General features: G+C 42.3%; 1 protein-coding gene across 2 annotated transcripts in view; it reads left to right on the top strand.

The window, feature by feature from the left end:
* Plxnc1 (plexin C1) overlaps positions 1 to 23,189 on the top strand; it is a 152,717-nt gene that overhangs the window by 19,429 nt on the left and 110,099 nt on the right. For both annotated transcript variants that reach the window (XM_048358243.1, XM_048358250.1), the window contains exons 2-4: positions 1,802 to 1,942; positions 13,416 to 13,550; positions 17,796 to 17,896. In XM_048358243.1, coding sequence (XP_048214200.1) covers positions 1,802 to 1,942; positions 13,416 to 13,550; positions 17,796 to 17,896 — 377 coding nt within the window. The remainder of the gene's footprint in view (positions 1 to 1,801; positions 1,943 to 13,415; positions 13,551 to 17,795; positions 17,897 to 23,189) is intronic.

Below are 23,189 nucleotides of genomic sequence, written 5' to 3'. Positions count from 1 at the left end.
GAGATGGTAGAAAGAGAGTCCCCCAGCCAAAGACAGAACATTCTAGAAGTCCAGAGTTGATGCCCAATTCCTGGAGTTGGCTTCTTTCTTATACTCAAATATTTAATAAAAATAAGAGGCATGGTCAGCCAATATTACATTTGAACAATTCTGGCTTTATTTTTAAGCAAGATATGTGACTTTTTTTCTTTTTGTAATTTAAAGGTCATCTGATTTTTCTTCTGCTGTTGATAATCACAAGGGCTCCTTATCCAAATAGTAATCTATTATTCCAATCCTTAGGCCCGCAGACAATTTTTTCCCCTTAACTTTCATTTTAATGGGACATTGCCTCATCTTTTTAGACTGCCTGAGAAGTATTGTATTTTCACAGGAAAGGAAAGAAAAAACGTCTTCTGTGCTTCCCAAAAATCTTCCTAAAGCAAATTTACTATAGAATATTTTATGCAAATGAACCATTTTTCTCTTAGGTTATGACATCTTTTCCTTGGAAAGCGATCTAGGCATTGGAGCAACCCTTCCTTAGCTTATCTGTTCCTTCCAGTACAACTTCAACAAAGAAATATTGATGGCATTTTTAAAGGCTTCAGAAATCAATTTCGTCCATGAATCCATTTGGTTGAGATGGTAATGAAATTTGGTGGGTTTCAAAATAATGCATATTTAATCAGACATAAATTGAAAGACATAAACACTGTCGACAATAATATAATGAAGTTAATAAGTCTCCACCTCCCTCTTTGCACACCTCCCCAACAGGGCCATTTCAAGAGTAGCTATGCTGTTCACTGAAGTTTGCCAGTTCGCCACTGGAGGAAACTTAAATGTGCCTTTGCAAACCTTAGTGCAATAGGGAAGCCAGCTATGGCAGATAAAGTCTTCTATCACAACATGCTCATAGCTGCAGAAGGCAACGGTTCTTTCTAGCTCCCTATCTTCCAGAAATTTGTGTAGCAAACTTGGTTTCCTGTCGTTGGAGGCAGGAAGCAAGGCACAGGGTACTCCATTCCTTTAAACAACAACAACAACAAAAAAGAGAACTTTTAGTCGACACTCTGCTCTTGGCTCCAAGAGGGGCTTTATTTAAGGATCAAGAACAAGCTTATGATCACATGTGCTCAAAGCCTCATACAATTTAAATGCATTTGTAGCATGAGTTAGACTTTTTCATCTCCTCTTGCAAAACATCAGCTGGGAGGTACAGCCCTTCTGTTTGGTTCCTCCTTAGCACTGTCTCTGGTTCTTATCACTACCCAGGCCTCTGCCTGCGTCTTTGCCTTCTGAACAGCTACTCTGCCTTTGGATCTCACCAGGATCATGTTTTGCCAATCCAGAATCCCTCCTTTCTGTCCTCCCCACCCAATAGGATACATCTGAGTCACACCTTGGGAAATGTTTGTGTTTAACTTCAAAAAACTAGTGCCTAGCTAAAATGAACTGCAGTAGGATCCTGCAAACAGCCAAGTGTAAGATCAGCTCTCTCCCAGTTCTGAAGTGGGCTATCTTGGCAATTAGTGCTTTCTATACCAGCCATGGGGAGTGTTGAAAGGGGATGGCCTCCAGCTCATTACTATACATATTAATATACGAGAAACACTTCAAACTGGGTGGGCTAGGCAAGCCTGGTAATTGGTGGGTAAAGGAAAGTTGCTCCTACAGAACTGGAAGAAGAAAATTATTTTTGCTGTTCAGAAGTGAGACTCTTCCTAAGAGATCATGTATTATATGTTATCAGCATGAGAAATTTCACTGTTAAAAATGATCTTGTTGTTTTTATTTGTGCGTTTGTGTGCATGTTCAGAAAGAAGGGGATCAACCTGAAAAAGTTCAGCCAATCGCATCTTCTACCTTGATCCATTCTGACCTGACATCCGTTTATGGCACCGTGGTAATGAACAGGACTGTTTTATTCTTGGGAACTGGAGATGGCCAGTTACTTAAGGTTGGTTTTTCTTTTTCTGTGCCTTCTTCAAATGTTGTATGTTAATAGTGATTGATTTTGTGCTTGTTTAATTTTTTTCTCATACTCCTGTATCACCAAAAACAATTGTGGAGATCTGAATATAATAACTGCTTGCCCGTCTGTCTCCCCTCCCCCCAGCAGGAGGGAAGCACCAGCCACACTGCTCCCTGGAAATGTGCCATGATATGTCCCCCTTCCTTAGTCTTAGCTGCTGGGTGAGGTGAATGGGGGAGGGGGGTTGCTGGCCCCTACCCCATCCCTGACTCACCTTCTTGAGACATTTAACCTTTCCATTCTCTCTCCTTTGCCCGGGAAATGTACAAAGCACCTGATCGCTCACAACTTCAAAGAGATGAGAGATTATAGGGCTTGAAAAGAAGAAGAAACAGGTGTTCCTTCCCTCCAGCCCACTCACTATCCACAGAGCCGGGTGGGGGGATGGGGGTGCTTGTTTTCTGTCCTTTGTACCTGCACACCATGGAGAGATTAGAGATCTGAAAGCTTAGAGACTCCCCTTGACTTTCATCTCCTAGTACTATTTTTCCCCCCAGTGTATGGATACACCTGAGTCCAGTTGAGATTTGTATTCATTTCAGGAAAGGAAAATGGGGAGAATGGGGGGAAAAAAGGTCCAAACTACCAAATGACTCATTGGAAATTATCTAGTGGTCATCTTGTCAGTGTCACCAGCAAGCTATCACTACACATGTCCTGTGTCCTCAGCCACAATCATGGCTGGGAACATCACTGTTGCTGTCATTTTACAGATGACAATCCTTGACCTGTCTGTAGCCCGTCAATTGACTCTTGGCTCAGTTTTTTTAAGTGAAATACCAGCTTGTTCTACTTACAACCAGCTGTGTGATTTCAGGTGACTCATGTACTCTCTCTGAACCTGTATTTCCTCCCCTCCATTTCTAGACAACCTAGAAAATCACTTTCCTTTATTTTTTTTCTCCACAGACTCTAATTCTGTCTCCTGCATATATATCCCCAATCTAGCCAAACCTATTTACTTGCTGTTTTCCAAATGTATATTGAGTAGTCCCATTCCCACACTTTGGATCACACTGTTGTCTCAGCCTGGAAATGTTTTTGACGCTGCTTTCCTGCATCCTCTGTATTTATATGTTTTGGCTCATTTCAGACACCCCCCCCCTTTCCTGAGGTCTAAGCTCTTAGACACTTTATCCTCCCCTTTGTCCTGAAGTACTGATCACATGTGGCATTCTTTGGGTTCCTGATGCATCTTGCCTTGCCCCTTGCTTTTCCCACCTTGAAGTTCTCTGAGAAGGGGGCCATGGATTCCCACAGTCTGGTATGGTGCCGAGTGCCTGGTAGGCATTTCATTTAATCTGTTTCTTTTGGAGGAATCCAAGTAACATATGGGAGGGAGTTTGTTTGTGTACACATTCTTTTAAAATATACATTGATTATCTTTCCTGTTATGTTAGACTCATTTCCTGTGGAAAGGTAAATAAATACCCATCAATCATTCCATACTCATCCACTAGTCCCTCAGTGACACCTGATCCATGAGACCCTGGTCAGGCTCATTGGACCTATTAGTCTGGCACAAGAAACTCCCACCTTTCTTTCCTGGACCTCCTCTTCAATTATCCCTTCAGATTTGGAATATTTTTGACAAGTGTTTTGACAAGAACACTGTTTCCCCCAAGCTGAGACAACCAGACTGTTACATGGTGAACTGGAGGTGAAGGAACACTTGGCTATAAATAGGGCCCTATGGGAAGGCCTGGTTCCCCAGGTCCTGTGGGTTCCCCGCAGCCATTTATGTGCAGCTGGCTAGGTTTCAGCCTAGTTGAGGGTGGGGGTGGGGGGACCAGAGGGTAGGACCTATCTGGGCCTCTCACTCTTGCTGTTCCCAGGATCTGGGTGGAGGGCCCCTTCATAAATGGTGTCTGTGATCTTGTTTTGGGGGTTCAAGGCAAATTAGTTTTTTTGTCCCTTTGTTTTGTGATCAACATTTGTACAGTGATTGCTCTATGATAAAGTATGCTACATCCACTCACTAACAACTCCACAACTCCATGAGGTAGGTCTGCTTTTCTTTTTGAGATGGGACGGTCATGTCCCAGGAGGCTGAGTGACTGGTCCAAGGCCATACAGAGGTAGAACAGAGATTCAAACCTGCATCTCAGAGTCTGCACTCATATTGTCGAGACTACATGGACTTTGCATCCCAGGCCTGTCCCCAAGGCCTCTGGGATCAAGTGTGCTCCTGGGATGAGTCAGCATTTCTAGAAGCTCAGTAAAGAATCTCAGCTTTCACAGACATAGTCTGTTTTTGAAAATGACACTCGGTTCCACCCCATCTTTCGCCCTGAGAGAAAGAGAGACTTTCCTAGGAGACAGGTCTCTCTCTCTCAGAAGGAGGTGGTAAGGGATGGATGTGAGCTGCTTGTCTCTCAGGATCTGTAGGCCAGCCCAGACCCTCTCCTGTATCCCTGCACCCTTGTGCAAATTCTCAGAGGCAGCCCCAGAAATTACCCCCAAACTTAAAGACCAAGGTTTGCCAGGATGACATGGGATCCACAGATAATCCGCAAATCCCTTTACTCAAAAGCTTCAAGCTTCTTCCTTGCAAGACTTGTCACCAGAACTGTTAGAAGAGACAAACATTGTTAGACACAAACTTGGCTTCTAAGCTGCAGCATGGAGGTACTAATGAGAGGCATAAAACAAAACCCAGCCTGATGCAGACAGTGGGAGGAGGAGGAGGAGAAGAAAGAGCGTTTGGATCAACCACAGCCTGAGTCATCAGTTTCCGAGTGATCAAGAGGCGACAACATTTTGACATGCACCAGGCACACTAGTATCTGCCTGGCTGGATGAGAGGCAGGAGTCTAGGAAGCCAACAGCCTGTGTGTATGTGTATGCATGTGCATGTGTGTGTGTTGCTCCCACTAATATAAACTTGCCTCCTTAAATCTCTATAAAGCTCACAGAGGTTTAATATAATTTGATGCCATTTTCAACCTCATGCGATTGAAATAATTTTTCCTGCTTGTGAAAGGCTTGGGTAGAGAGTTGTGGGGTGGTGGGGAATAAGAGGAAGGCAAAGACAAAATGGTCCTTAATTGCGTCATGTCGAGGCAACCGCTGTCAGCAGTTTGGATTCTTTTTTTACATAGTTGAGGTCAGACTCTATCCAATTTTGCCTCCTTCTTTTCTTCAGTTAATGAGGAAAGAGGCTTATATTCAAGCACTACTGCAAATCCTTGGTAAACAATATTTTTAAATAGCTGTATCATGTTCTGTTGTGTGGGAACATCATTTTGAACTTGAGCTGAGCTATGGGATCACATTTGAAGGGTCTCTAAAAATGTACGTTTCCAAGGAAGACAGCCAGCACTTCCTCCAAAGGTAAGGTCATAGTGATGATCTACAGAAATGTTCTTTTATTCTTAGGCCCTTTTGAAACATTTAGAAAAATGGAAGGAATTTGGAACTGAAAACCTCCTATTAATTTTCTATTAATTTTATCGCAGGTGGACCTCACAGTCATGAGGCAAGTTATGCCCATCTCTCCTCCCGCCCCCACCCTGGTCATTTCCCCATTTTACTTCCTTGGTAAACCTCATTGCATGCAATATTTTTTTTTTCAGTTGTCAGCATCTGCACTGAAATTAGCTGAAAAGTATGCCCAGTCTGAGCTCAGCTTTTGGGATTCAGTTGCACATGTTGCCCAGGGTATGCAGTTCTAGGAACCATGCTGTATCTCTCTCCAGATTGCAGAGTCGTCCATGGTGTGCCTTGCATGTCTTTAGCAGACTGTTACATATAGACGATTGTCCTTATCCCAAGGGCAGAAGGGAACAGTTTGAGCTTTTCCAGGTGATAAAATAAGTACTAAGGGATTATGCATGAAATTTGAAATTTGTGACTTTTTGCATGCCCATTAACCTTTCTTGTAAGCTTAAAAGATAAGAAGGCACTGGGAGAGGGGTAATAATAGATACCATTACTGAGCTCTTATTATTCACCAGGGTTAGAACCACAGTCTGAATGTGTTAACCTGTTTCATCCTTATGAGTCAATACTGTATCCACCCCCACTTCATCAATGAGAAATCCCTAGGCTCAGAAAGGTTAGGCAGTTGGCTCAAGGTGACTTGAACTGAAGCAATCTGTCCCCAGAGCCCAAGCTTTTATCCTCCAACTAACTGCATGAGTAGTTGAAAATGTAGACTAGAGAGCTTGGTAGAACTCCTCAAAAAACGGTTTTAAGGGTTTTCTTTCTAATATTGGGGTATCTGGGTTGATCCCAAGATGTAAGAGTTTGAGGTTTCCTGAGATGCAGCCATGGCTTTGGTGGTTTTGGTTTGTTCCTATTTGGGGACAGCCTTCAGGGCAGCTGAGTGCTAGCCCCCATCTTCTCCTGCTGCAAGTGGCTTATGGGGATTTCTGAACCCCAGTTAGGGCCCAGCTTTTCCCCTGTGGGCCAATTTTGAGAAACCTGTCTTGAAGTTGAAGGTTTTTATTTTTTGCATCCCATGCTAGGCAGCTAGTGTTTCCTAGGGCTTTGGTAAAGCAGAACTCGGGGACAGGAAACTGTAGCATGCTGTCCCCTTGGCTCCCACAGGAGAACTTCTTAAGGAGCTTCGAGTCATGACTGACTGTCACCTTTGTGGCCACTAAATCTCTCTAAATAACCCACAAATAGTTTTGGTTTTTCAAAGCCAGAGAAAGAAATTAAACTAGTTCCAGAAAATTCTTGAATTCCAGCACAAAGCCAAATTATGAAATACCCAAAGAATCTGCCTTGACTCTGGGTTTTGAAATTTGCGAATGAAAACAAGAGAAAATGCAAAAATGAAATATTTTATGTTACTCCTACAGAATGTAAAAAATAAAGGGAAGGAGAGGTTGGCTCTGGAAGTGAGGAGCTGGGTGGCAGACATGACTGAAGAGAAGAGACCAAAAAGTCAAACCAGCAAGGAGTGCCCGCATTTGGAAATGGGTTCCATGACTGGTTGTTTGGTGTGTCCCATGAAGCTTCCCTCAAGTTCATTGCCCCTAGCTTCTTCCAGCTTGTGAGTTTGGGGACTCCCCGATTGGAACAGTTTACTCCTGTGTAATCCACCAATCTAGAACTTGTGGTTTAAGCTGTATGTTTCTCCCACTATTTACATGGAAGTCAGTAGATTGGAGACGAAAGAAAAATTTGCTTTAATCTTTATATTTTATCTTTATTAATGCTAGCTACTAAGGCATATTAAAGGCTATTAGGTAATTGCCTTTTCTTCTCTGTCTTTCTCTGTATCTGTTTGTTTTTGTCTCTCTCTCTCTCTCTCTCTCTCTCTCTCTCTCGTGTGTGTGTGTGTGTGTGTGTGTGTGTGTGTGTTTTAATTCTTTCCTCCGCCTTTCTCTGTAACTGTGTGTGGAAAAATAAATAAATACAGTCAGCTTGTTTGACCTACAACTGGCCAGCTCCACAGAGTGAGACGTAGGAAAAGAAATTTAGCCTAAGACGGTTTAGCTTTTTGAACACCCATGGTTTTTCCATTTTGTGGCAGTCATAGAAACAGAAATCATATTTTGTTTCACTTTTTCCTCCCTGCTCTTCTTTTTCTTTTTCTTCCTATGGATGCTGTAGAGCTAGCCTGCAACCTTGGCTGGGGAAGTCTCTACTCATTTCATTGCAGCAGTCTGACTGGGAAGTTTTTTTATATGCATCAAAAAAAAAAAATCCCAAAGCTAGTTAATAGCCTCCATGAGGCTTCAGGAAGATGTCAACAGAAGCAATATGTTGAGATGAACTGAAATTCTCCATCGGGGAAAATTTGTTTTCTACACAGGCTTCAGCTGGAACAATGTGAAGAGCCTTATAAAATCTTGAATGCTAATAGAGTAGTTTTTATTTAATAAATATTTATTGGGCTCCTCTTCTGTACCACATACTCTTCTGGGTACTGAAGGTACAAAGGTGAGCAAAACAGATAAGCTCCCCACTTCCTGGGTGGGGAGAGAAAAAGATGGAAAACAAGTCAATTAATTATCTTAGATTATTTTAAGATAATTTTAGAGAATGGTATGTGGCCAGAAAAATAAAGAATGATTGATGGAGTTGATAGCAGAGCACAGTAGATCCAGGAAAACTTCTCAGAGGAAGTGGCAGGAGTTGGGTGCAATGGCTCATGCCTGTAATCCCAGAAATTCAGGAGGTAGAGATGGGAGGCTTGCAGTTTGAGGCCAGTCAAGGCGAAAAAACAAAACAAAACCAAGACCATCTCAACAATGGCATGGTAGCATGTGTCTGTCATTCCAGCTTGAAGAAGGATAGGCTAGGAGGATCATGGTTCATGCCAGCCTATGAGAAAAGTGTGAGACCTTCCTTGAAAAGTAACTAATGTAAAAAAGACTGGGGGCATGACTCAAGTGGTAGAACACCTACTTAGCAAGACAAAGCCCTGAGCTCAAATCTGATGTCACTAAAAAAAAAAAAAAAAGCAGCTATATACATAGAGGAGGCTCAGAGTAAATTCAGAGTAAATCTATATTAAGGTAGAATGCTGGTAACAGTAAGTAAAAATCCACATCGTGCCCGTGCAGTGTGTGTCTAAATTGGATGTGGTTTCTCTTATGCAAAATTCAACCCATTTTGGGTTTCTGTGACTCATGGTTCCTGCCTGCACTGGATCACAGGTCTAGTTCTTTTTCTGAGGCTGCCCAACTAAACCCAGTTGGAGAAGGGATCTTTCTCTGGCTCTGGTCTTGTTGGCTTGCATCTCAGAGTACAAGTCCTCCTGTGTTTGTTGCATTGGTGCTTCCTGTGTTGGTTGAAGGGTAAGAGGAGGTAAGTGAGAGGTGATGATAGAAACCTAGTAAATTAGAGGATGAGACTGAGGAGGACCCTAGAGGTAGAGTCTCCCATCCCTTGGAACAGCAATATTTTAGGAACCCTTGCTTTGGTCCTCCAAGTGATAGAGATCATTTATTACATAATCTAGCAAAAAACAAAGAAAGGCAGTTTTAATCATGCAATCTCAAATATATTTTTTAATTTGAGTTTTATGTCTTGTTTAAAGTAATACATTAACATTATTCAAAAGAACCATGGAAATATTCCTTGAAAGTCGCTTATTCCTGATTTTTGAGGTAATGAATGACAGCAATTTCTCCTCCAGTGAGAATGTATCCATGCCAACGAGCAATAGATGGAAGAGGTATGCATGTTTGTATTTGCATACATACATACTTAATATACAACGTGTTAAAGGTAACATACAATACACAAAGGGCTTCCAAGTTATTTTTATGGTTGAATAGTATCCCACTATGCACATTGTAGTTTATTTAGCTAATTCCCTATGAGCCTATGTGATTTCATGGGCTTATGAGGAGCTGCAGGGCCCATGATCACATGCTTTATATCTTTGATGGATAATTCCAGATTACCTTCCACACAGATTCCACACCATACCTCACCTAGCCTCTGCAGAGAGCAGGACAAGCTGCAACGTAGGCCATGCTAAGAGGGTTGTTCAGGAAACTGGTCGGAAATCCCTGGCAGTCAGTATACCTGGTAACATAAACAATACAGGAAGTAAAGTCTGCCCTGCCCTAATTCAGAGTCTCAGAGAGAATACTGGAGTTTCCTCTCCATGCTGTATGTAAATAGATCAATATTGATTGCAACTAGACCTCTCCAACCCCCTGCCTCCGTACCAACCATGCTGTAAAAATAAACAGCCGGAGGCTCCAATAAAACAGTGGCATAGCTCCTAGTTCAGGGGTAGTAGGAAAGAGTGGTGCCTTCTTAAATTATGTTTTTATTTACTTTCTTATTTTAAAGCAGAATATCTCACTATGCATCTTTACAAATGGTGGTCATGGTCTTAAATAATTCTGACCACAATGCCATTGTCACAGCTAACAAAATTATCAGAAACTACTTAGAATTATCAACTGTCTCATCCATGTAATAAAAATTTCCCAGTTGATTAAAGCATTCTTGAAATTGTTTTGTTTAGACTGGTGTTCCAGGCTATAGTTGTTCCATCTCTCATCTAAAACAGCCTTTCTCTCTTGCTTTTATTCCCAATCCTTTTTTCTACAGTGTCCCCCATCATAGATGGGTGTTTCACTTCTTTGTGGTGTCATTTAGCTTGTACCTCAATTCTTTCTACTTGAAAAAAAAATTGTGCTGGTCCTGAGACTTGAAAAGAGTGTTCTATCATTATATATATATATATATATATATATATATATATATGTAATTACTAGGAGATAAGGGCTCATAGACTTACCTGGCTGGCTGGCTTTGGACAGTGATCCTTAGATCTCAGTCTCCTGTATCACTAGGATTAACAGGCATGAGCCAGTGGTGCCTGGCTCTCTTGCTACTTTCTAATGCTATGTGATATTAGCATTATAGACATGGTTGGGTTCAGGTTCCATTTTATTGGTGAGAATTCATCACTAAAGCTAGTGCTTTAGTGATGGTGTTGATGACTCCTTGAAGAAATACCAGGGTAGACTCTTCTCTTGAGTCTCTCTTGAGAATGTTTATTGATGCTTTCCTTCAAACGGGCTTCTGGTTTCTCTTCTTTTAAACTGCCACTTTCTACAATCATATCAGCTGTTTGAGTCTCAGCTGAGTATAAGCATTAGGAATTATAGATGGCAGTTGGACTCTCTGGTCAGTGCCAGCCTGCCCACGCCTCATCCCCTCAGTTTTCTCTAGAGCAGTATTGTCTAATAGAACAGTTGATGCTCATAGAGATGTTTCATATCCGTACTCTTTAATGTGGTATCTTGGAGCTATGGGTGTCTAGTTAGCACTTGAAATATAGTTAATGTGACTGACATAAAGGGTGTTATTTGGCTACTACCTACCATATCAGATAAGGTAGTTTTAGAGTCATTTTAAAAGAACAGACCTTTCTCACCTCCCTTGGGACCTAACTGTTTTGGATGAAATAAGAGATTAAAAAATATAAGAAAAGTTTTTGATGATGTACATAGTAAAAAAATCTTCATATGTGACTTCAAAAGATGATCAATTTTTCAAAAATATTAGAAAGGTAATTGTTTTCAACAGCCTATTTGTTATTTGTTATTTAATGACACATTGTGGATTTCTCTTCAGGTCACCCAGTAGCCATTTAATTCAGTGCCTGTAACATCAGTATAATATTTGAATTAATGATTATATCACCACTGGTTCAACAAAAGTCATGTTTAATATATTTGGTGAGTGAGATTGACTTTCGCTGAGATGCTACTGAATTTGGTGAGCCATCAAGCCAATGAAGCAGGACTGACGTTACTGGCTTGACCCAGACACATGATAGAATGAAGCCACCTGTTACAGAGCAACCCTAGCCTAAGCACAGGTGCCAGAAGGGAGTGGATGCAGGGAGCTGCGCCACGAGCCCAACTGATGAGGATCCTGTGATTTAGCAGCAAATATGTAACACGCCAGCTTATAGAGGGACAGGTATATTACAGATTGGTAACTGCATGAAAGATGCTTGGTTCAAAGAAGAATCTCAGACACTTAAGTTTTTCTTTTCAAGCCACAGGTCTCCAGTAACTGATAAGAAAAATGATAGAAAGTGATAAAGATCAATATCTGTTCCATTGCCACCTTCATTTTCTTTAAACTATTGAATTAGATGAAGTAAAAGGTGCAAAGATAATTAGACATGGTCTCTGCCCCATAGGAGCTTGCAATCTAGGCACATATGATTATTTAGTGCAGATTTGGTATTAGGCCCTTTCATGATTCTTAGTTAATTTTTGTAGATCCTCTTAAGGAAGGTGGCAGCATGATAGAGAGGAGAAAACTGAGGCCCAGAGAGGTAAAGTAAGTTATTAGTTCACAGTAGTAAGGCTACTTAAAGATAGAGCCTGGATGGAAATCTAGCCTCTGACCACCATTACATTCCTATAGGATTGTGGTAATTGGCTCCCAACTAGCCTTCAGACCTATGCCCAGACCCTGTCTTCTCACTAGGTTGCTCCTCTGTTCAAGATCTCAATGGTTTTCTCTCCTCCACTGGAGTGAGTAAAAGGGAATTTTTGCAGGCCTCCAAGAACCCTTATTATCCTCCATGTTACTTTATTACCTTACTGCCCACTTTTTTTCCAACTTGCTCTGCTCAAGCTACAGTGGCCTTCCATTTTAGCATCTGTAAACTGACAGGGCCTCTTTTAAAAACATGTTTCACCCAGATATCTAAATGACTCACTCCTTTACCTCCTGTAAGTTTCTAAATAAATGTTGTTTCCTTTGTGAGACCTTCCCTGAGCATGTGTTGTCCTTTTCCTTACTCATGTTATTTTGAATTTACTCTCATCACTGAAAACCACTATTCCTTACACACACACACACACACACACACACACACACACACACACACACACACACACACAGAGTTCTATGAGGAGCAGGATCTTCCCCTTTCCTTGTTTTGTGCATGGCCATTTTTCAAACACTTAGAACACTGCCTAACATGACAAGTGTTTAGTAGACATTTGTTGGCTAGAGAAGAGTGAAGCTCAGGTGTCCAATTTCAAAACCACTGAATACTGATGAACACCTGCTTTATATTTTGTATGTGAACACATTGCTTCTTGCCTATACCTGTTAACTCTTCAGAGTTACCTTAAAATGCATGATGTCATCAGAGTAACCCATGCAAATATATGTAAATAAGCGACTGCCTGTAATTTCAAGACCATTCCTGGCACAATACTAATAAGCTGTCACTTGTGGCTTTTAGTAGGGCCAGATGGGGTCAGAAACTGTGGACAAGAAGCTTCCACATATGAGAACTAGGCTCCAAGCATTGAGGAATGGCTTTCTTTTCTTGCTTGTCAGTTTTTGGTGACTTTGTCCCCTGCATAAGCAGGTATGCTGAGCTTATTACTGAAGATGTGCATATGGAAGGCTGGTTAAGGAATGTAGTACCTTACCTAGTCTATGTAGTAAGGACAAAAGGATATGGGCACTGGTGGCTCATGCTTGTAATCCTAGTTTCTCAAGAGGGAGAGATTTTAGGATTAAAATTTAAACCCAGTCTGCACAGGAAAGTCAACGTGACACTTATTGCCAGTTAATGAGCAAAAAGCCAAAAGTGGAGCTGAGGCTCAAGTGACGAGGCACCAGTCTTGAGTGAAAAAGCAAAAGGATAATGCCCAGTCCCTGACTTCAAGCCCCAGTTGTGGGAAAGAAAGAAAGAGAGAGAGAAAGAGAAAGAGAGAAAGCAGGAAAGGAAGAAAGGCAGAAAGAAAGAAAGGAAGGAATGGAGAGAGGGAGGGAGGGAGAAAGAGAGGGAGAAAGGGAGAGGAGAGAAAGGGAGAGAGAAGAGGAGAGGGAAAGAGAAAGAAAGGATTTGATATTATGATTAAACTACAAGTTTTGCCATCTTGCCATTAAAACACCTAATATAAATCGTATTTCTCTTTTTAAAAAAAAATAGGTTATTCTTGGTGAGAATTTGACCTCAAATTGTCCAGAGGTGATCTATGAAATTAAAGAGGAAACACCTGTGTTCTACAAACTTGTTCCTGATCCCGTGAAGGACACATACATCTATTTAACTGCTGGGAAAGAGGTAGGTAGGAATGCTAGTTATTGCTTCTGACTTAGGAATAAAAATTACTTAATCAATGTCATTATCTTGCGGCAAAGCTTTTACTTTGAACTACTGAGTTTAAATGTTGCTTCAGGCTTTGAGAAGACCCATAGTGGGTCACACACATGGAATTAAAAACCACCCTGGCTGTCAGTAAGTAAGTAAGAAATATTCCCTATTTAGACAATTTTATTATTGGTTGTATTTCCAGTGCCTAGGTTTTCAGAGGAGAGCATGCTTGCAAATGGACGCATAGTTGGCAAGGTAACTGGATTTGCACATTGATTGTGTGGACACTGTAAGGGATAGATGCATTTACAATTATACCCAGTGGGACTGGCTTTGGAATATGGGGTTAATGTCAGGCCACAGTCTCATGCACATTCATGAACCATTAAATATACAGCATTCACCATCCTTCTCTTAATTTATCTGCTGTTTATGGTTGTTTCTCTCTCTCTCTCTCTCTCTCTCTCTCTCTCTTTCCTGCCTACTGAAATAAAAACACTGCCTTTCAAACATTTTCCTCATCTTTACAAAGTGTTCTTGCCAAGGGAAGAGGAGAGGAAGCTGATTTTCACTGATGATGTGCTTATTATCACTATTCCTTGTGCAATGTGATACATGGAGTTGTATACACATACACACATACACACAATAAAGAATACTAATGAGATGTGTTGGTAATTTAGTGAGATCATTACTTTTGTTTTATATATGAATAACTTAAGACTTGGAGAAGTTTACAAATTAAATAAGGATGTATATATACCATTTTTACTCATGGATGACACACACATGTGCTGTGTGTGTGTGTGTGTGTGTGTGTGTGTGCATATCTTTGTGAGATTCTAATTGTAAAACCCGTGATAGATAAGATTAAGTGCTAAATCCTCTCTAGAGAATGTTCTAGCTTGGTGGTTTGGGGCCTTGTCTATTTGAACATACCAATTGCAAAGAAGATAACTGACACTTTGATAATTACAGGATATCACAGATGCCCTCAATCCACCCCCATTTTCCATTTGTTTCTTTTCAGCCACTGGCAAGACAGCAATGACTAGTCTGAAGGTAACTTTTGAGTACTAGCTCTTTGTCATTTCTGGTGTCACCAGAAATAACCATATCAAGAAGGCTACATCTGAATCTCCCACAGCTTTGAAAGCAGGTTCTCTACCATACAGAATCTTCAGTGCCAGCTTATATCACTTTTCAAACATACTTCATCATGGTCCTTGGATCTCATATTTGAAAGATTTCTACTACTCTACAAATTCATATATTAAGTAACCATACCCATTCTGAGGCTTTCTCAAAGGTATCTGAGATCTGCTAGCCAGTCTAGACTGTGTTCTACACAGAACTGATAAAATTCCAATCCCCAAAGCAAAGACAGTGGATATCTGGCTTCATCTGTGTTTTTCCCCCATTTAGCCTTTTGAAATATTGACAATGGCACATACATCTTCATTACTTCCCTCATAGATACTTACAGAACCCCCGAACCCAGAACTTTAAGCTGAAGCATGGAGAAAGCCATCAGCAGTTAACAGCTCCTCACTTTGTAAAGGGAAAGAGTTCTAGTCTCTGGTCATCCAAAACTTGAAGTCTCAGGAAGAGTTTTCAAGTTGGTATCAAAACTCAACTCATGTCCCAAGTCAGGGACCAGTGGCTCCCTAGTAATCCTTACTACTTGGTAAGCTAAGATCAGGAGGAGGAAGGGGTTGAGGCCAGTCCAGGCATATAAATGAGACCTAAACTCATAATAGCTGAGTGTGATGGTATGTGTCTGTCATTCAAGCTATAGTGCAAAGCAGACAATAGGAGGTTCATGGTCTTGGGATGTACTTGGGCAGATGTAACAGAAGCAAAAAGGGCTGGAGATTTGGCTCCATAGTAAAGAGCCTGCCTAGTAAGCTTGAGGCCCCAAGTTCAAACTCTGATACCAGATAAAAAAAGAAAATCCTGATCATCCCTATAGTCTTCATTAGGGATTAGTGCTAAAGATCCTATTAGAAGGAAAGTTCTTTCCTAGACTCTTGAGGAGATATTAAGTAATCTACAAAGCAATGGGAAATTCATAAAATGGCATAAAATGTGGTTATTAAGCACAATCATATGTAAATAAGTGCCCCAATGAGGAATACTCACATAGTGCGTTAAATTAGAGGTCAAAATCCAGTGTCTTGTAAACATAGGTTTATATTTTTGTGTTGAAATGTATGCCTCCATCATTCTGAAGACCCACCTTCCCCACAATGTTCAGAGCAAGTGTGGTCTAGTGAACAGATATGATCCTGTGATTAGGAATGGTTCTGTAATCAGGAGTATTCCTGTGATCAGGTGAGCTCTTGTGGTCAAAGGTGATCATGTGATCAGTCATTCCTTACTCAAACCCCTGGATTTTATAGTGCTTAGCCTATGCAAAGGCTCTCAGAAGCCCTGTGCTAAGAAAATCCATTGAGCCTTTTCAGTCTTAGGTTTTGTATTTGTTGGACTGTGGAACTCTTTTTCACATAATAGCAATAACTAATATTTATGACATACATTATTTAGTATGTGTCAGACAATGTTCGTAATAACCTCATGAAGTCAGTGGTCCCAGTGCTATTTTATAGATGAGGAAACAAGGTTAGAGAGATTACACGACACTTATTAAAATCCCTCAGAACCAAAGAGGTTTTTGTGAGCTTATGAAGAAATAAATATCCACATTCTGGTTAATTCTGGCTCCAACGCCTGGTCTGCCAGCTGCAACTGTCAGCCGCCTGCAAGACTGAGACATGGAAGGGCAAAGTTGTCTCCCATGAAGGATCTTCCTAAGGAAATGCCCAACTTTTCCTTCTAGAATGCTTTATTCTCTACTTATACTTTCTAGCACAGGTAGCCTCCCATTATAATGAATTCCACAAGTTTCTTTACTACCTGCCTGCCATGTATGTTTGCCTTCAGAAAAATGTGCTAGGCAATCCCCAGGGACTTGTTCCTTGTCCTTGTTCCAGGTTCTAGTCTACCCAACATAGCTGCCCTGTATGCTACTGTTTATTAATACTTGGAGAGGCAGCCATAGATAGCAACAGGGAAATGACCTGAATACTCCGTCCGTGTGTGTATGTGTGCTAGTACTGGGGTTTGAACTCAGAGCCTTGTGCCCTTGTTCAGTTTTTTTGCGCAGGCTAATACACTTGAGCCACTCCTCTAGCCCAGCATTCTGATGGTTAATTAGAGATGAAGTCCCTCAACCTTTTTTCTCCAGGTTTGCTTAGGGTTTTCCAAGTCTCAGCCTCCTGGGTAGCTAGTATTACAGATGTGAGCACTGTGGCCAGGCCTGTTTCTTTTATTTTTAGTTGTACAGGGGGCACTTGAGCAAGCACACCAGGAACTGAGGCAATGGAGCTAATCTCCACAGGCTGAGGGGGATTTGGTCCCACCTCCTCGTTTCCACATCCAGTGCCCTCCTGGGGGCTGGCAATCCTCCTGGGACAGAGACATTTACTGTTCCCAAATGTTCCTTTCTCAGATGCTACTGACCATAATGACAATCTCCTGTATGAAAACCAGGTGACTTGATCCCATGATTCCTGTGGAAATCATTGTTCACAGATCAGACATCTAGGCCCCACACCAGATCCCGCAAGGGTCTGTGTGGTAGGCAAGTCTGGGAACACAGCAGATCCAGTATCTTCTGGGACTGGTTCCAGGTACCCTCAGAATACCAAAATCTATAGAAGCAAGTACCTCTCATAAAGTTTAATATAACATATGCACATCTTCCCATACACTTAAATCATCTTTAGATTCATTATCATGCCAGACAACAATATCAGTATTATACATAAACAGCTAAACCGTTGCTATACTGTATTGTTTAGTGATACTGATGAGAAAAAATATGCCCATGTACAGACAATATGTTTGATCTGTGGTTGAATTCGTGGCTGCAGAAACTGCAGGTGGGGGAGGGAGCAAGAATGACCTTATGCATTTTCCAAAGCCGCCCCCCACCCCTGCCGTGGTCCTTACACAATTGTATTATATCCTAAACTATAATCATATCCTAGAACTTGAGACCTACCACCTGGTGCCACTGTAGAGACATTCAGAGTTCAAATTGACAAGTATTTTCTCTGTGGCTCTTCATCAGATAAGGTGTTACAGTTTTATTTATTTATTTTCTGGTGTTGCTTCTAATTCCACCTGAACCACTGGCATCTTTACTTTTAGGTGAGGAGAATTCGTGTGGCAAACTGCAGTAAGCATAACTCCTGCTCAGAGTGTGTGACAGCGGCGGACCCCCACTGCGGTTGGTGCCTCTCGCTACAAAGGTATTTCCTGAACGCTTTCTCACCAGCTCACATTTTCTAGAGTGTCATGTGGCAGAACACTTGTTGCCCTACTTCATAAGATCCATTCAAAGACTTGAGGGGAACAGATCTCTTTCCACGACTGAAATACCATATTGTACCTCTAATTGTCAAAGATGATGCCAGCCAGGTCAAATGACCTAGACAACACAGGGCTACCCAGTCTCAGGGGCAGGCAGAGGGACAGATATATGACATCAAAAAGGGGAGAGAGCAGATCTGGAAGATTTGCTCTGTTTCTTTTTTACTTCAGAGTTTCCCAAGATTGGAGACAGAGAGAGAGGGGGAGGGGGAGAGAGAGAGAGAGAGAGAGAGAGAGAGAGAGAGAGAGAGAGAGAGAGAGGCAAAAGGTTCTCCCTCGGAGAAGATGAAAGAATAGGAATGTTTGAAAATTTTCAAATGAATCCTCATCATGTCATGTATTCTGTTTCCCTCTGTGGAAGGCTTGTATGGATGGCATTGTCTCTCCATGTGCGGTATAGCCGTGGGCCTGATGTACAATCTCAGTCTCCAGGCAGGACCTGCCCAGCCTGGTCTTGAATTACGATGTACACACGACCCATCTAGGCTCAGGGGCGACTTGTAGAGGCTTCCTCACCATGGCAGTTCTTAGCGTCGCTGGGACCAGCCTGGTTGGATTCGCTGTTGCCATAGCAACCCAGCACTCAGGCTCTTGCTATAGAAGCAAGGAGGAGAGAGCCTTCCTGCAGCTCAGGCAGGAACAGGGGAAAAAAATAAACCACATAACAGTGTCTGTCAGTTTGGTGTTTTCAGTTTTTAAAGGTGAAAAGGGATAAGAAAGAGTAGAGCAGGTGGAGAGATGCCAAAGGCCGGACGACAGGGCAGTTGTAGAAAGAAAAGAGGGCCAAAAAAATGAACCGGGGATCTGATGGAGGCAGGAAGCCAAGAGCAATGAAGAGGGGTAGGGAAAAATATAATATAAGCAAGAAGTTCAGGAAATAAACTAAAAATATGGGGATGGAATTAATTAAGAGTTTGTGGAGGAAGTCACAATCTGAGCTGTCGCAAGGCAAGTGATTGCCCTTGCCTCTCGCTGTACCTCCTTACCAGGCTGTTTCCGTCAGAGTCTCTGGCAGACAAAAGAAGCAGGCCCAGGAAAATTCTCATGAATAATTGTAATTGGGCAGGAACCTTTTCTTCTTGACGCTTGCCTGAGTAGAGTTTAAGAAGTGAACTGACATGGCCAGCATTCGATGGCTACACATCCACTAAGGGTCTTGCTGTCATCTTTCTATTTATGATCTGTTCCATTTTATGAGGCTCCTCTTGTCTGTGTTTGGAGAGCTGGGTGAAGGTGGTGGTAATGAAAGGAGCACATGTAGGTTGTGACTACTCATTAGACAAGCTCAGGTCTGGAGTTGATGGGAGATATACAAGCTATCTTTTCCAAGCTATCTTGGACCCAGAGCACAGTTATTTCCATGTGACTACCCAGTCTCATAACCTCCTCTATGTACAATGTATTACTGTTTTGTTTTCTTCATGGTTTGAAGCCTAGAGAAATTTGGGGATTGGGTATGTGAAATTCTCATGAAATTCTTAGGGTCAGATAAGGAAGGGAATGTAGGTTAAGGAGTGAAGTTAGAGAACCAAGTCATTGCAATGTTTAGGAATAAGAGAGAAACAGAAAAAAAAAAAAACCAACACCTCAGAGGTGTGATCTCCATCAAGCCAAGAAGTACAGGGATTGGGGAGGCATCCACTTGTAGGGACACTTGATCCACTGGACTTGGCAGGTGATGATTGGTGGCAGTCACAGAACTTAGTGTTGGAAGATGGTGCTAAGCGCAAAAGACAAAGGAAAGAGGAGCATTACTGAGAAAAGCTGGAGGCATAAGTAGAGTCAGTCCAAAGAGTATTAGATGTGTGTGTGTGTGTGTGTGTGTGTGTGTGTATGACAGAGACATACAGATACACATACACACGCACACACAAAGAGAGAGAGAGAGAAAGAGAGAGAGAGAGACCTGAATTTTGATCCTCAGATCTCAGCCTCCTGAGTTGCTAGGTGTGAGCCACTGGTGCCTGGCAACGTTTAGTTGTTTAGGATGCTGGAGTAGCTATGCATTTGGTGCTGTTGGGAAAACTCTAACGGAGGAGGAGAAACTGATGATGCAGGAGAGGCAAGAGATGATGACAGATGACAGCAAAAAGATCTAGTGCAGGCAGAGGCCAACCTGAGATGGAAGCCCAAGGAGGTCTTCCCCAGTTATGGGGTGTGTGGGAAGGGGAGAAGACTGGCCCTGGTATAGGTGGGGGCAGAAGCATGTTCAGTATATTTTCACACTGCTGCCATCATCCTCATGACTTTAGGCTAGTGAGAGTGAGTTTTGAGGAGAGATGAGAGAGCAGGAGTGAAATAGGAGATGGGGCAGAGCCCAAGCAAGAAAATACAGCTTGGTTACCAAATAGCATTAGTGCCCACCTGAGGCTGAGGGTGTTGTCTTTGAAGCAGAGGAGAAAGCAGGGGTTTTGCTTTTTAAGCTATGTGCTGCTCTGGAGTTGTAGCTGTAGAGCAGGGAAGAGTTAGAAAGGAGCCAGGGAACTGAGGATGCCTGGGAAGGATGGACGGGAAGAATGGATGGCGTTGACTGGCCATTGAAATGTATAGTAGAGGACCCTGAGGGTAAAGGAGGGAAATGAGGATGCACTGGTGAAGGAGTGAGAAGGCAGTAGGAGCTATGCCCTACAGGATGTATTTAGGGAGCTGGGGCGGGGGGAGGGCAGGGAGTAGAGGATGTAGTGGAGGTTACAGAGGAGGGAGTGGAGTTATTGGCAATCACTAGGTCTGGGGGAATCATTGGGTTCCTGAAGCAGGGATGGGGGAATGGAGGACAAGATCAGTGGCCAGGAGGGGTCAAGAAAAGGATGGAGTTGGTCACTAGCTCATCAGATGGCTCAGCCATCTGTGTGGGAATTGCAAGAACAAGGATGGGCTCAGTGCTGAGGAGAGCAAGGAGGGAAATAGTCAAGGAATGGAGGGAAGTGACCAGGAGCAGTTGGGAGCAGTTGATGGTCTCAGTGGGGAGGAGATGAAGGTGGTATTTGCTTAGAAAGAGAGACAAACTATCCCACAGAGGCAGTAAGCCTGAAGTGGACCACCTATGATAGGGGAGAGGGAGGAGCCAGTCCTGGTAGGACATAGAGAATCTGTGTCTCCAGGTAAGGGCCACTTCAGTCAGATCCAGGCAGAGGGGGGCATCAAAGGAGAAGTCAAGGACCTTGGACTACTTCTGATCTTACTTTTCCTGTCCCCTGTCTGTGCTCTTTAATTAACTAGTTAATTGTTTGTTTGTTTGTTTTTGCTGGTCCTTTGGCTTGACCTTCAGGCCTGGGCACTGTCCGAGAGCTTCTTTTGCTCAAGGCTAGCACTCTACTGCTTGAGCCACAGTGCCACTTCTGGCTTTTCCTGAGTTGTTTATCGGAGGTAAGAGTCTCACACACTTCTCATCCTGGGCTAGTTTTGAACTGTGATAGTCAGATCTCGTCCTCCTGAGTAGCTAGGATGATAGGCATGAGTCACGAGTGTCTGGCTTTGGTTCTTGTTGTATTACTTCTTGCCAACACCCTGGGAGAAGAAAGAGCCTTTTAAACTAATGATTATGTCACTCTCGAGCCTGATAATCTCCAGTGCTTTCTGTCTTAGGACTTGGCTGAGTCCCTTACTATAGACAGGCTGTGCATGACCTGCCCCTCCACTGCCTCTGTGGCTTCACATGCCACACTGTCCTTGGTCCCCTAGCTACAGTCTTTGTGACTAAAGAACATTCCAAACAGGTTTCTGCCCCAAGGCCTTTGTACTTACTATTTCCTCATTCTAGAATATTCTTCCTCAGATTGTTTTCATAGCTGGGTCTTTCTTATCTGTCTGGACCTAGAACACAGTTATTTTCATGTGACTACCCAATCTTGGGTAACTGCCTCTGTATACAATACATTACTGTTTTGTTTTCTTCATGACCCACCATTGTAGCTCTACTTCTATTCCTTCCTTGAAATATATTTTTTCCTATCTCCTCCTTTATGTTCAGTTTCATACAAATACCATTCTCAAAATTTCCAGGTTAGCCAGGCACTGATAACTCATGCCAGTAATCGTAGCTATCCAGGAGGCTGAGATCTGAGGATCATGGTTTGAAGCCAACTTGGGTAGGAAAGTCCATGAGACATTTACCTCCAATCATCCACCCAAAAGCTGGAAGTGGAGCTATGGCACAAGTGTAGAACAAAAAAGTTAAAGGACATTGCTCAGGTTCTAAGTTCAAGCTCCTGTACTGGCACAAAACAAAACAAAAGCACATGTTAAACAAGGTAGACTGAGTGATTCATAGGTTGAACCAATGACAGATTGAGACTTAGGACTTAAGTATTAATGACCAGGGAGTCATGGAGTGACGCTCTGGAGCGGTGGCCCATCCTTGGGCTTCCAAATGTCTTCATTTTGGCCTAAGATGAAATAAGACTAAGCCTCAGATCCGTGACTCATGTTAAGCTCCCAGAACCATTCAAAATGAGAAATTCTAAAGGGAGTGTTTGCTTATAACTGTAGAGCATCCCACTGTGTTTGTTTTAAATGTCACAGATTTATTTAGAAAAAAATAATTTCTTTTCTCTGTTGAGAAGGTTGAACTTTCTTGTATGTGTATCTAGAAAGTTCACTTGGGGAAGGGGAACAAGAAAAAGAGTTCAATTTCCTTTTGATTGGGGAGGGTTAAGAATAGACACCCAGTCCGTGTAAGCAGATAAAAAGCAATTAGATAAACAATGAGCTCTAAAAAGTCTAGTATTTTATTGTTGGAACCTCAGATCCAACCTGTGCTGAATGTGTCTGTGTGGGTGGAGAGTGAATTTCTGCAGGCTGAATATCTGGGGTTTGGAAGTCGTTCCTCAGACTTTCCCGTATTACGGCGCATGGCGCATGTGTTCAGTTGTGGATCCCCACAAAACTGGCAATCCTGAACCCGTGCATGGGGTGCTGTTCCAAAAGTTCATTTGCAAGTTTCCTTGGCATGCAGAGTACATTTTCCCATAGAAACAATGTCATAAATTAAGGGTTGATTCCTCAGCCAGCCCACAAAATTCGATTGATTTAATTTCAACAAATATTGGTTGAAAACTTACCAAGAGCCCGATGTGGGAAGTGAGATAGCTAGGGGCTGCTGAGAGAAACCAGATGCCATTGTTGGCCAGTGGGAGGTCACATGCCAGCTAGGGAGGTAGACCTGTTTGGCAT

The sequence above is a fragment of the Perognathus longimembris genome, chromosome 1, assembly GCF_023159225.1.
Source record: "Perognathus longimembris pacificus isolate PPM17 chromosome 1, ASM2315922v1, whole genome shotgun sequence".
Taxonomy (NCBI): Eukaryota; Metazoa; Chordata; class Mammalia; order Rodentia; family Heteromyidae; genus Perognathus; species Perognathus longimembris.
The sequence above is the reverse complement of the archived record's forward strand: the minus strand, read 5'-3'. Positions and strand labels throughout refer to the sequence as shown.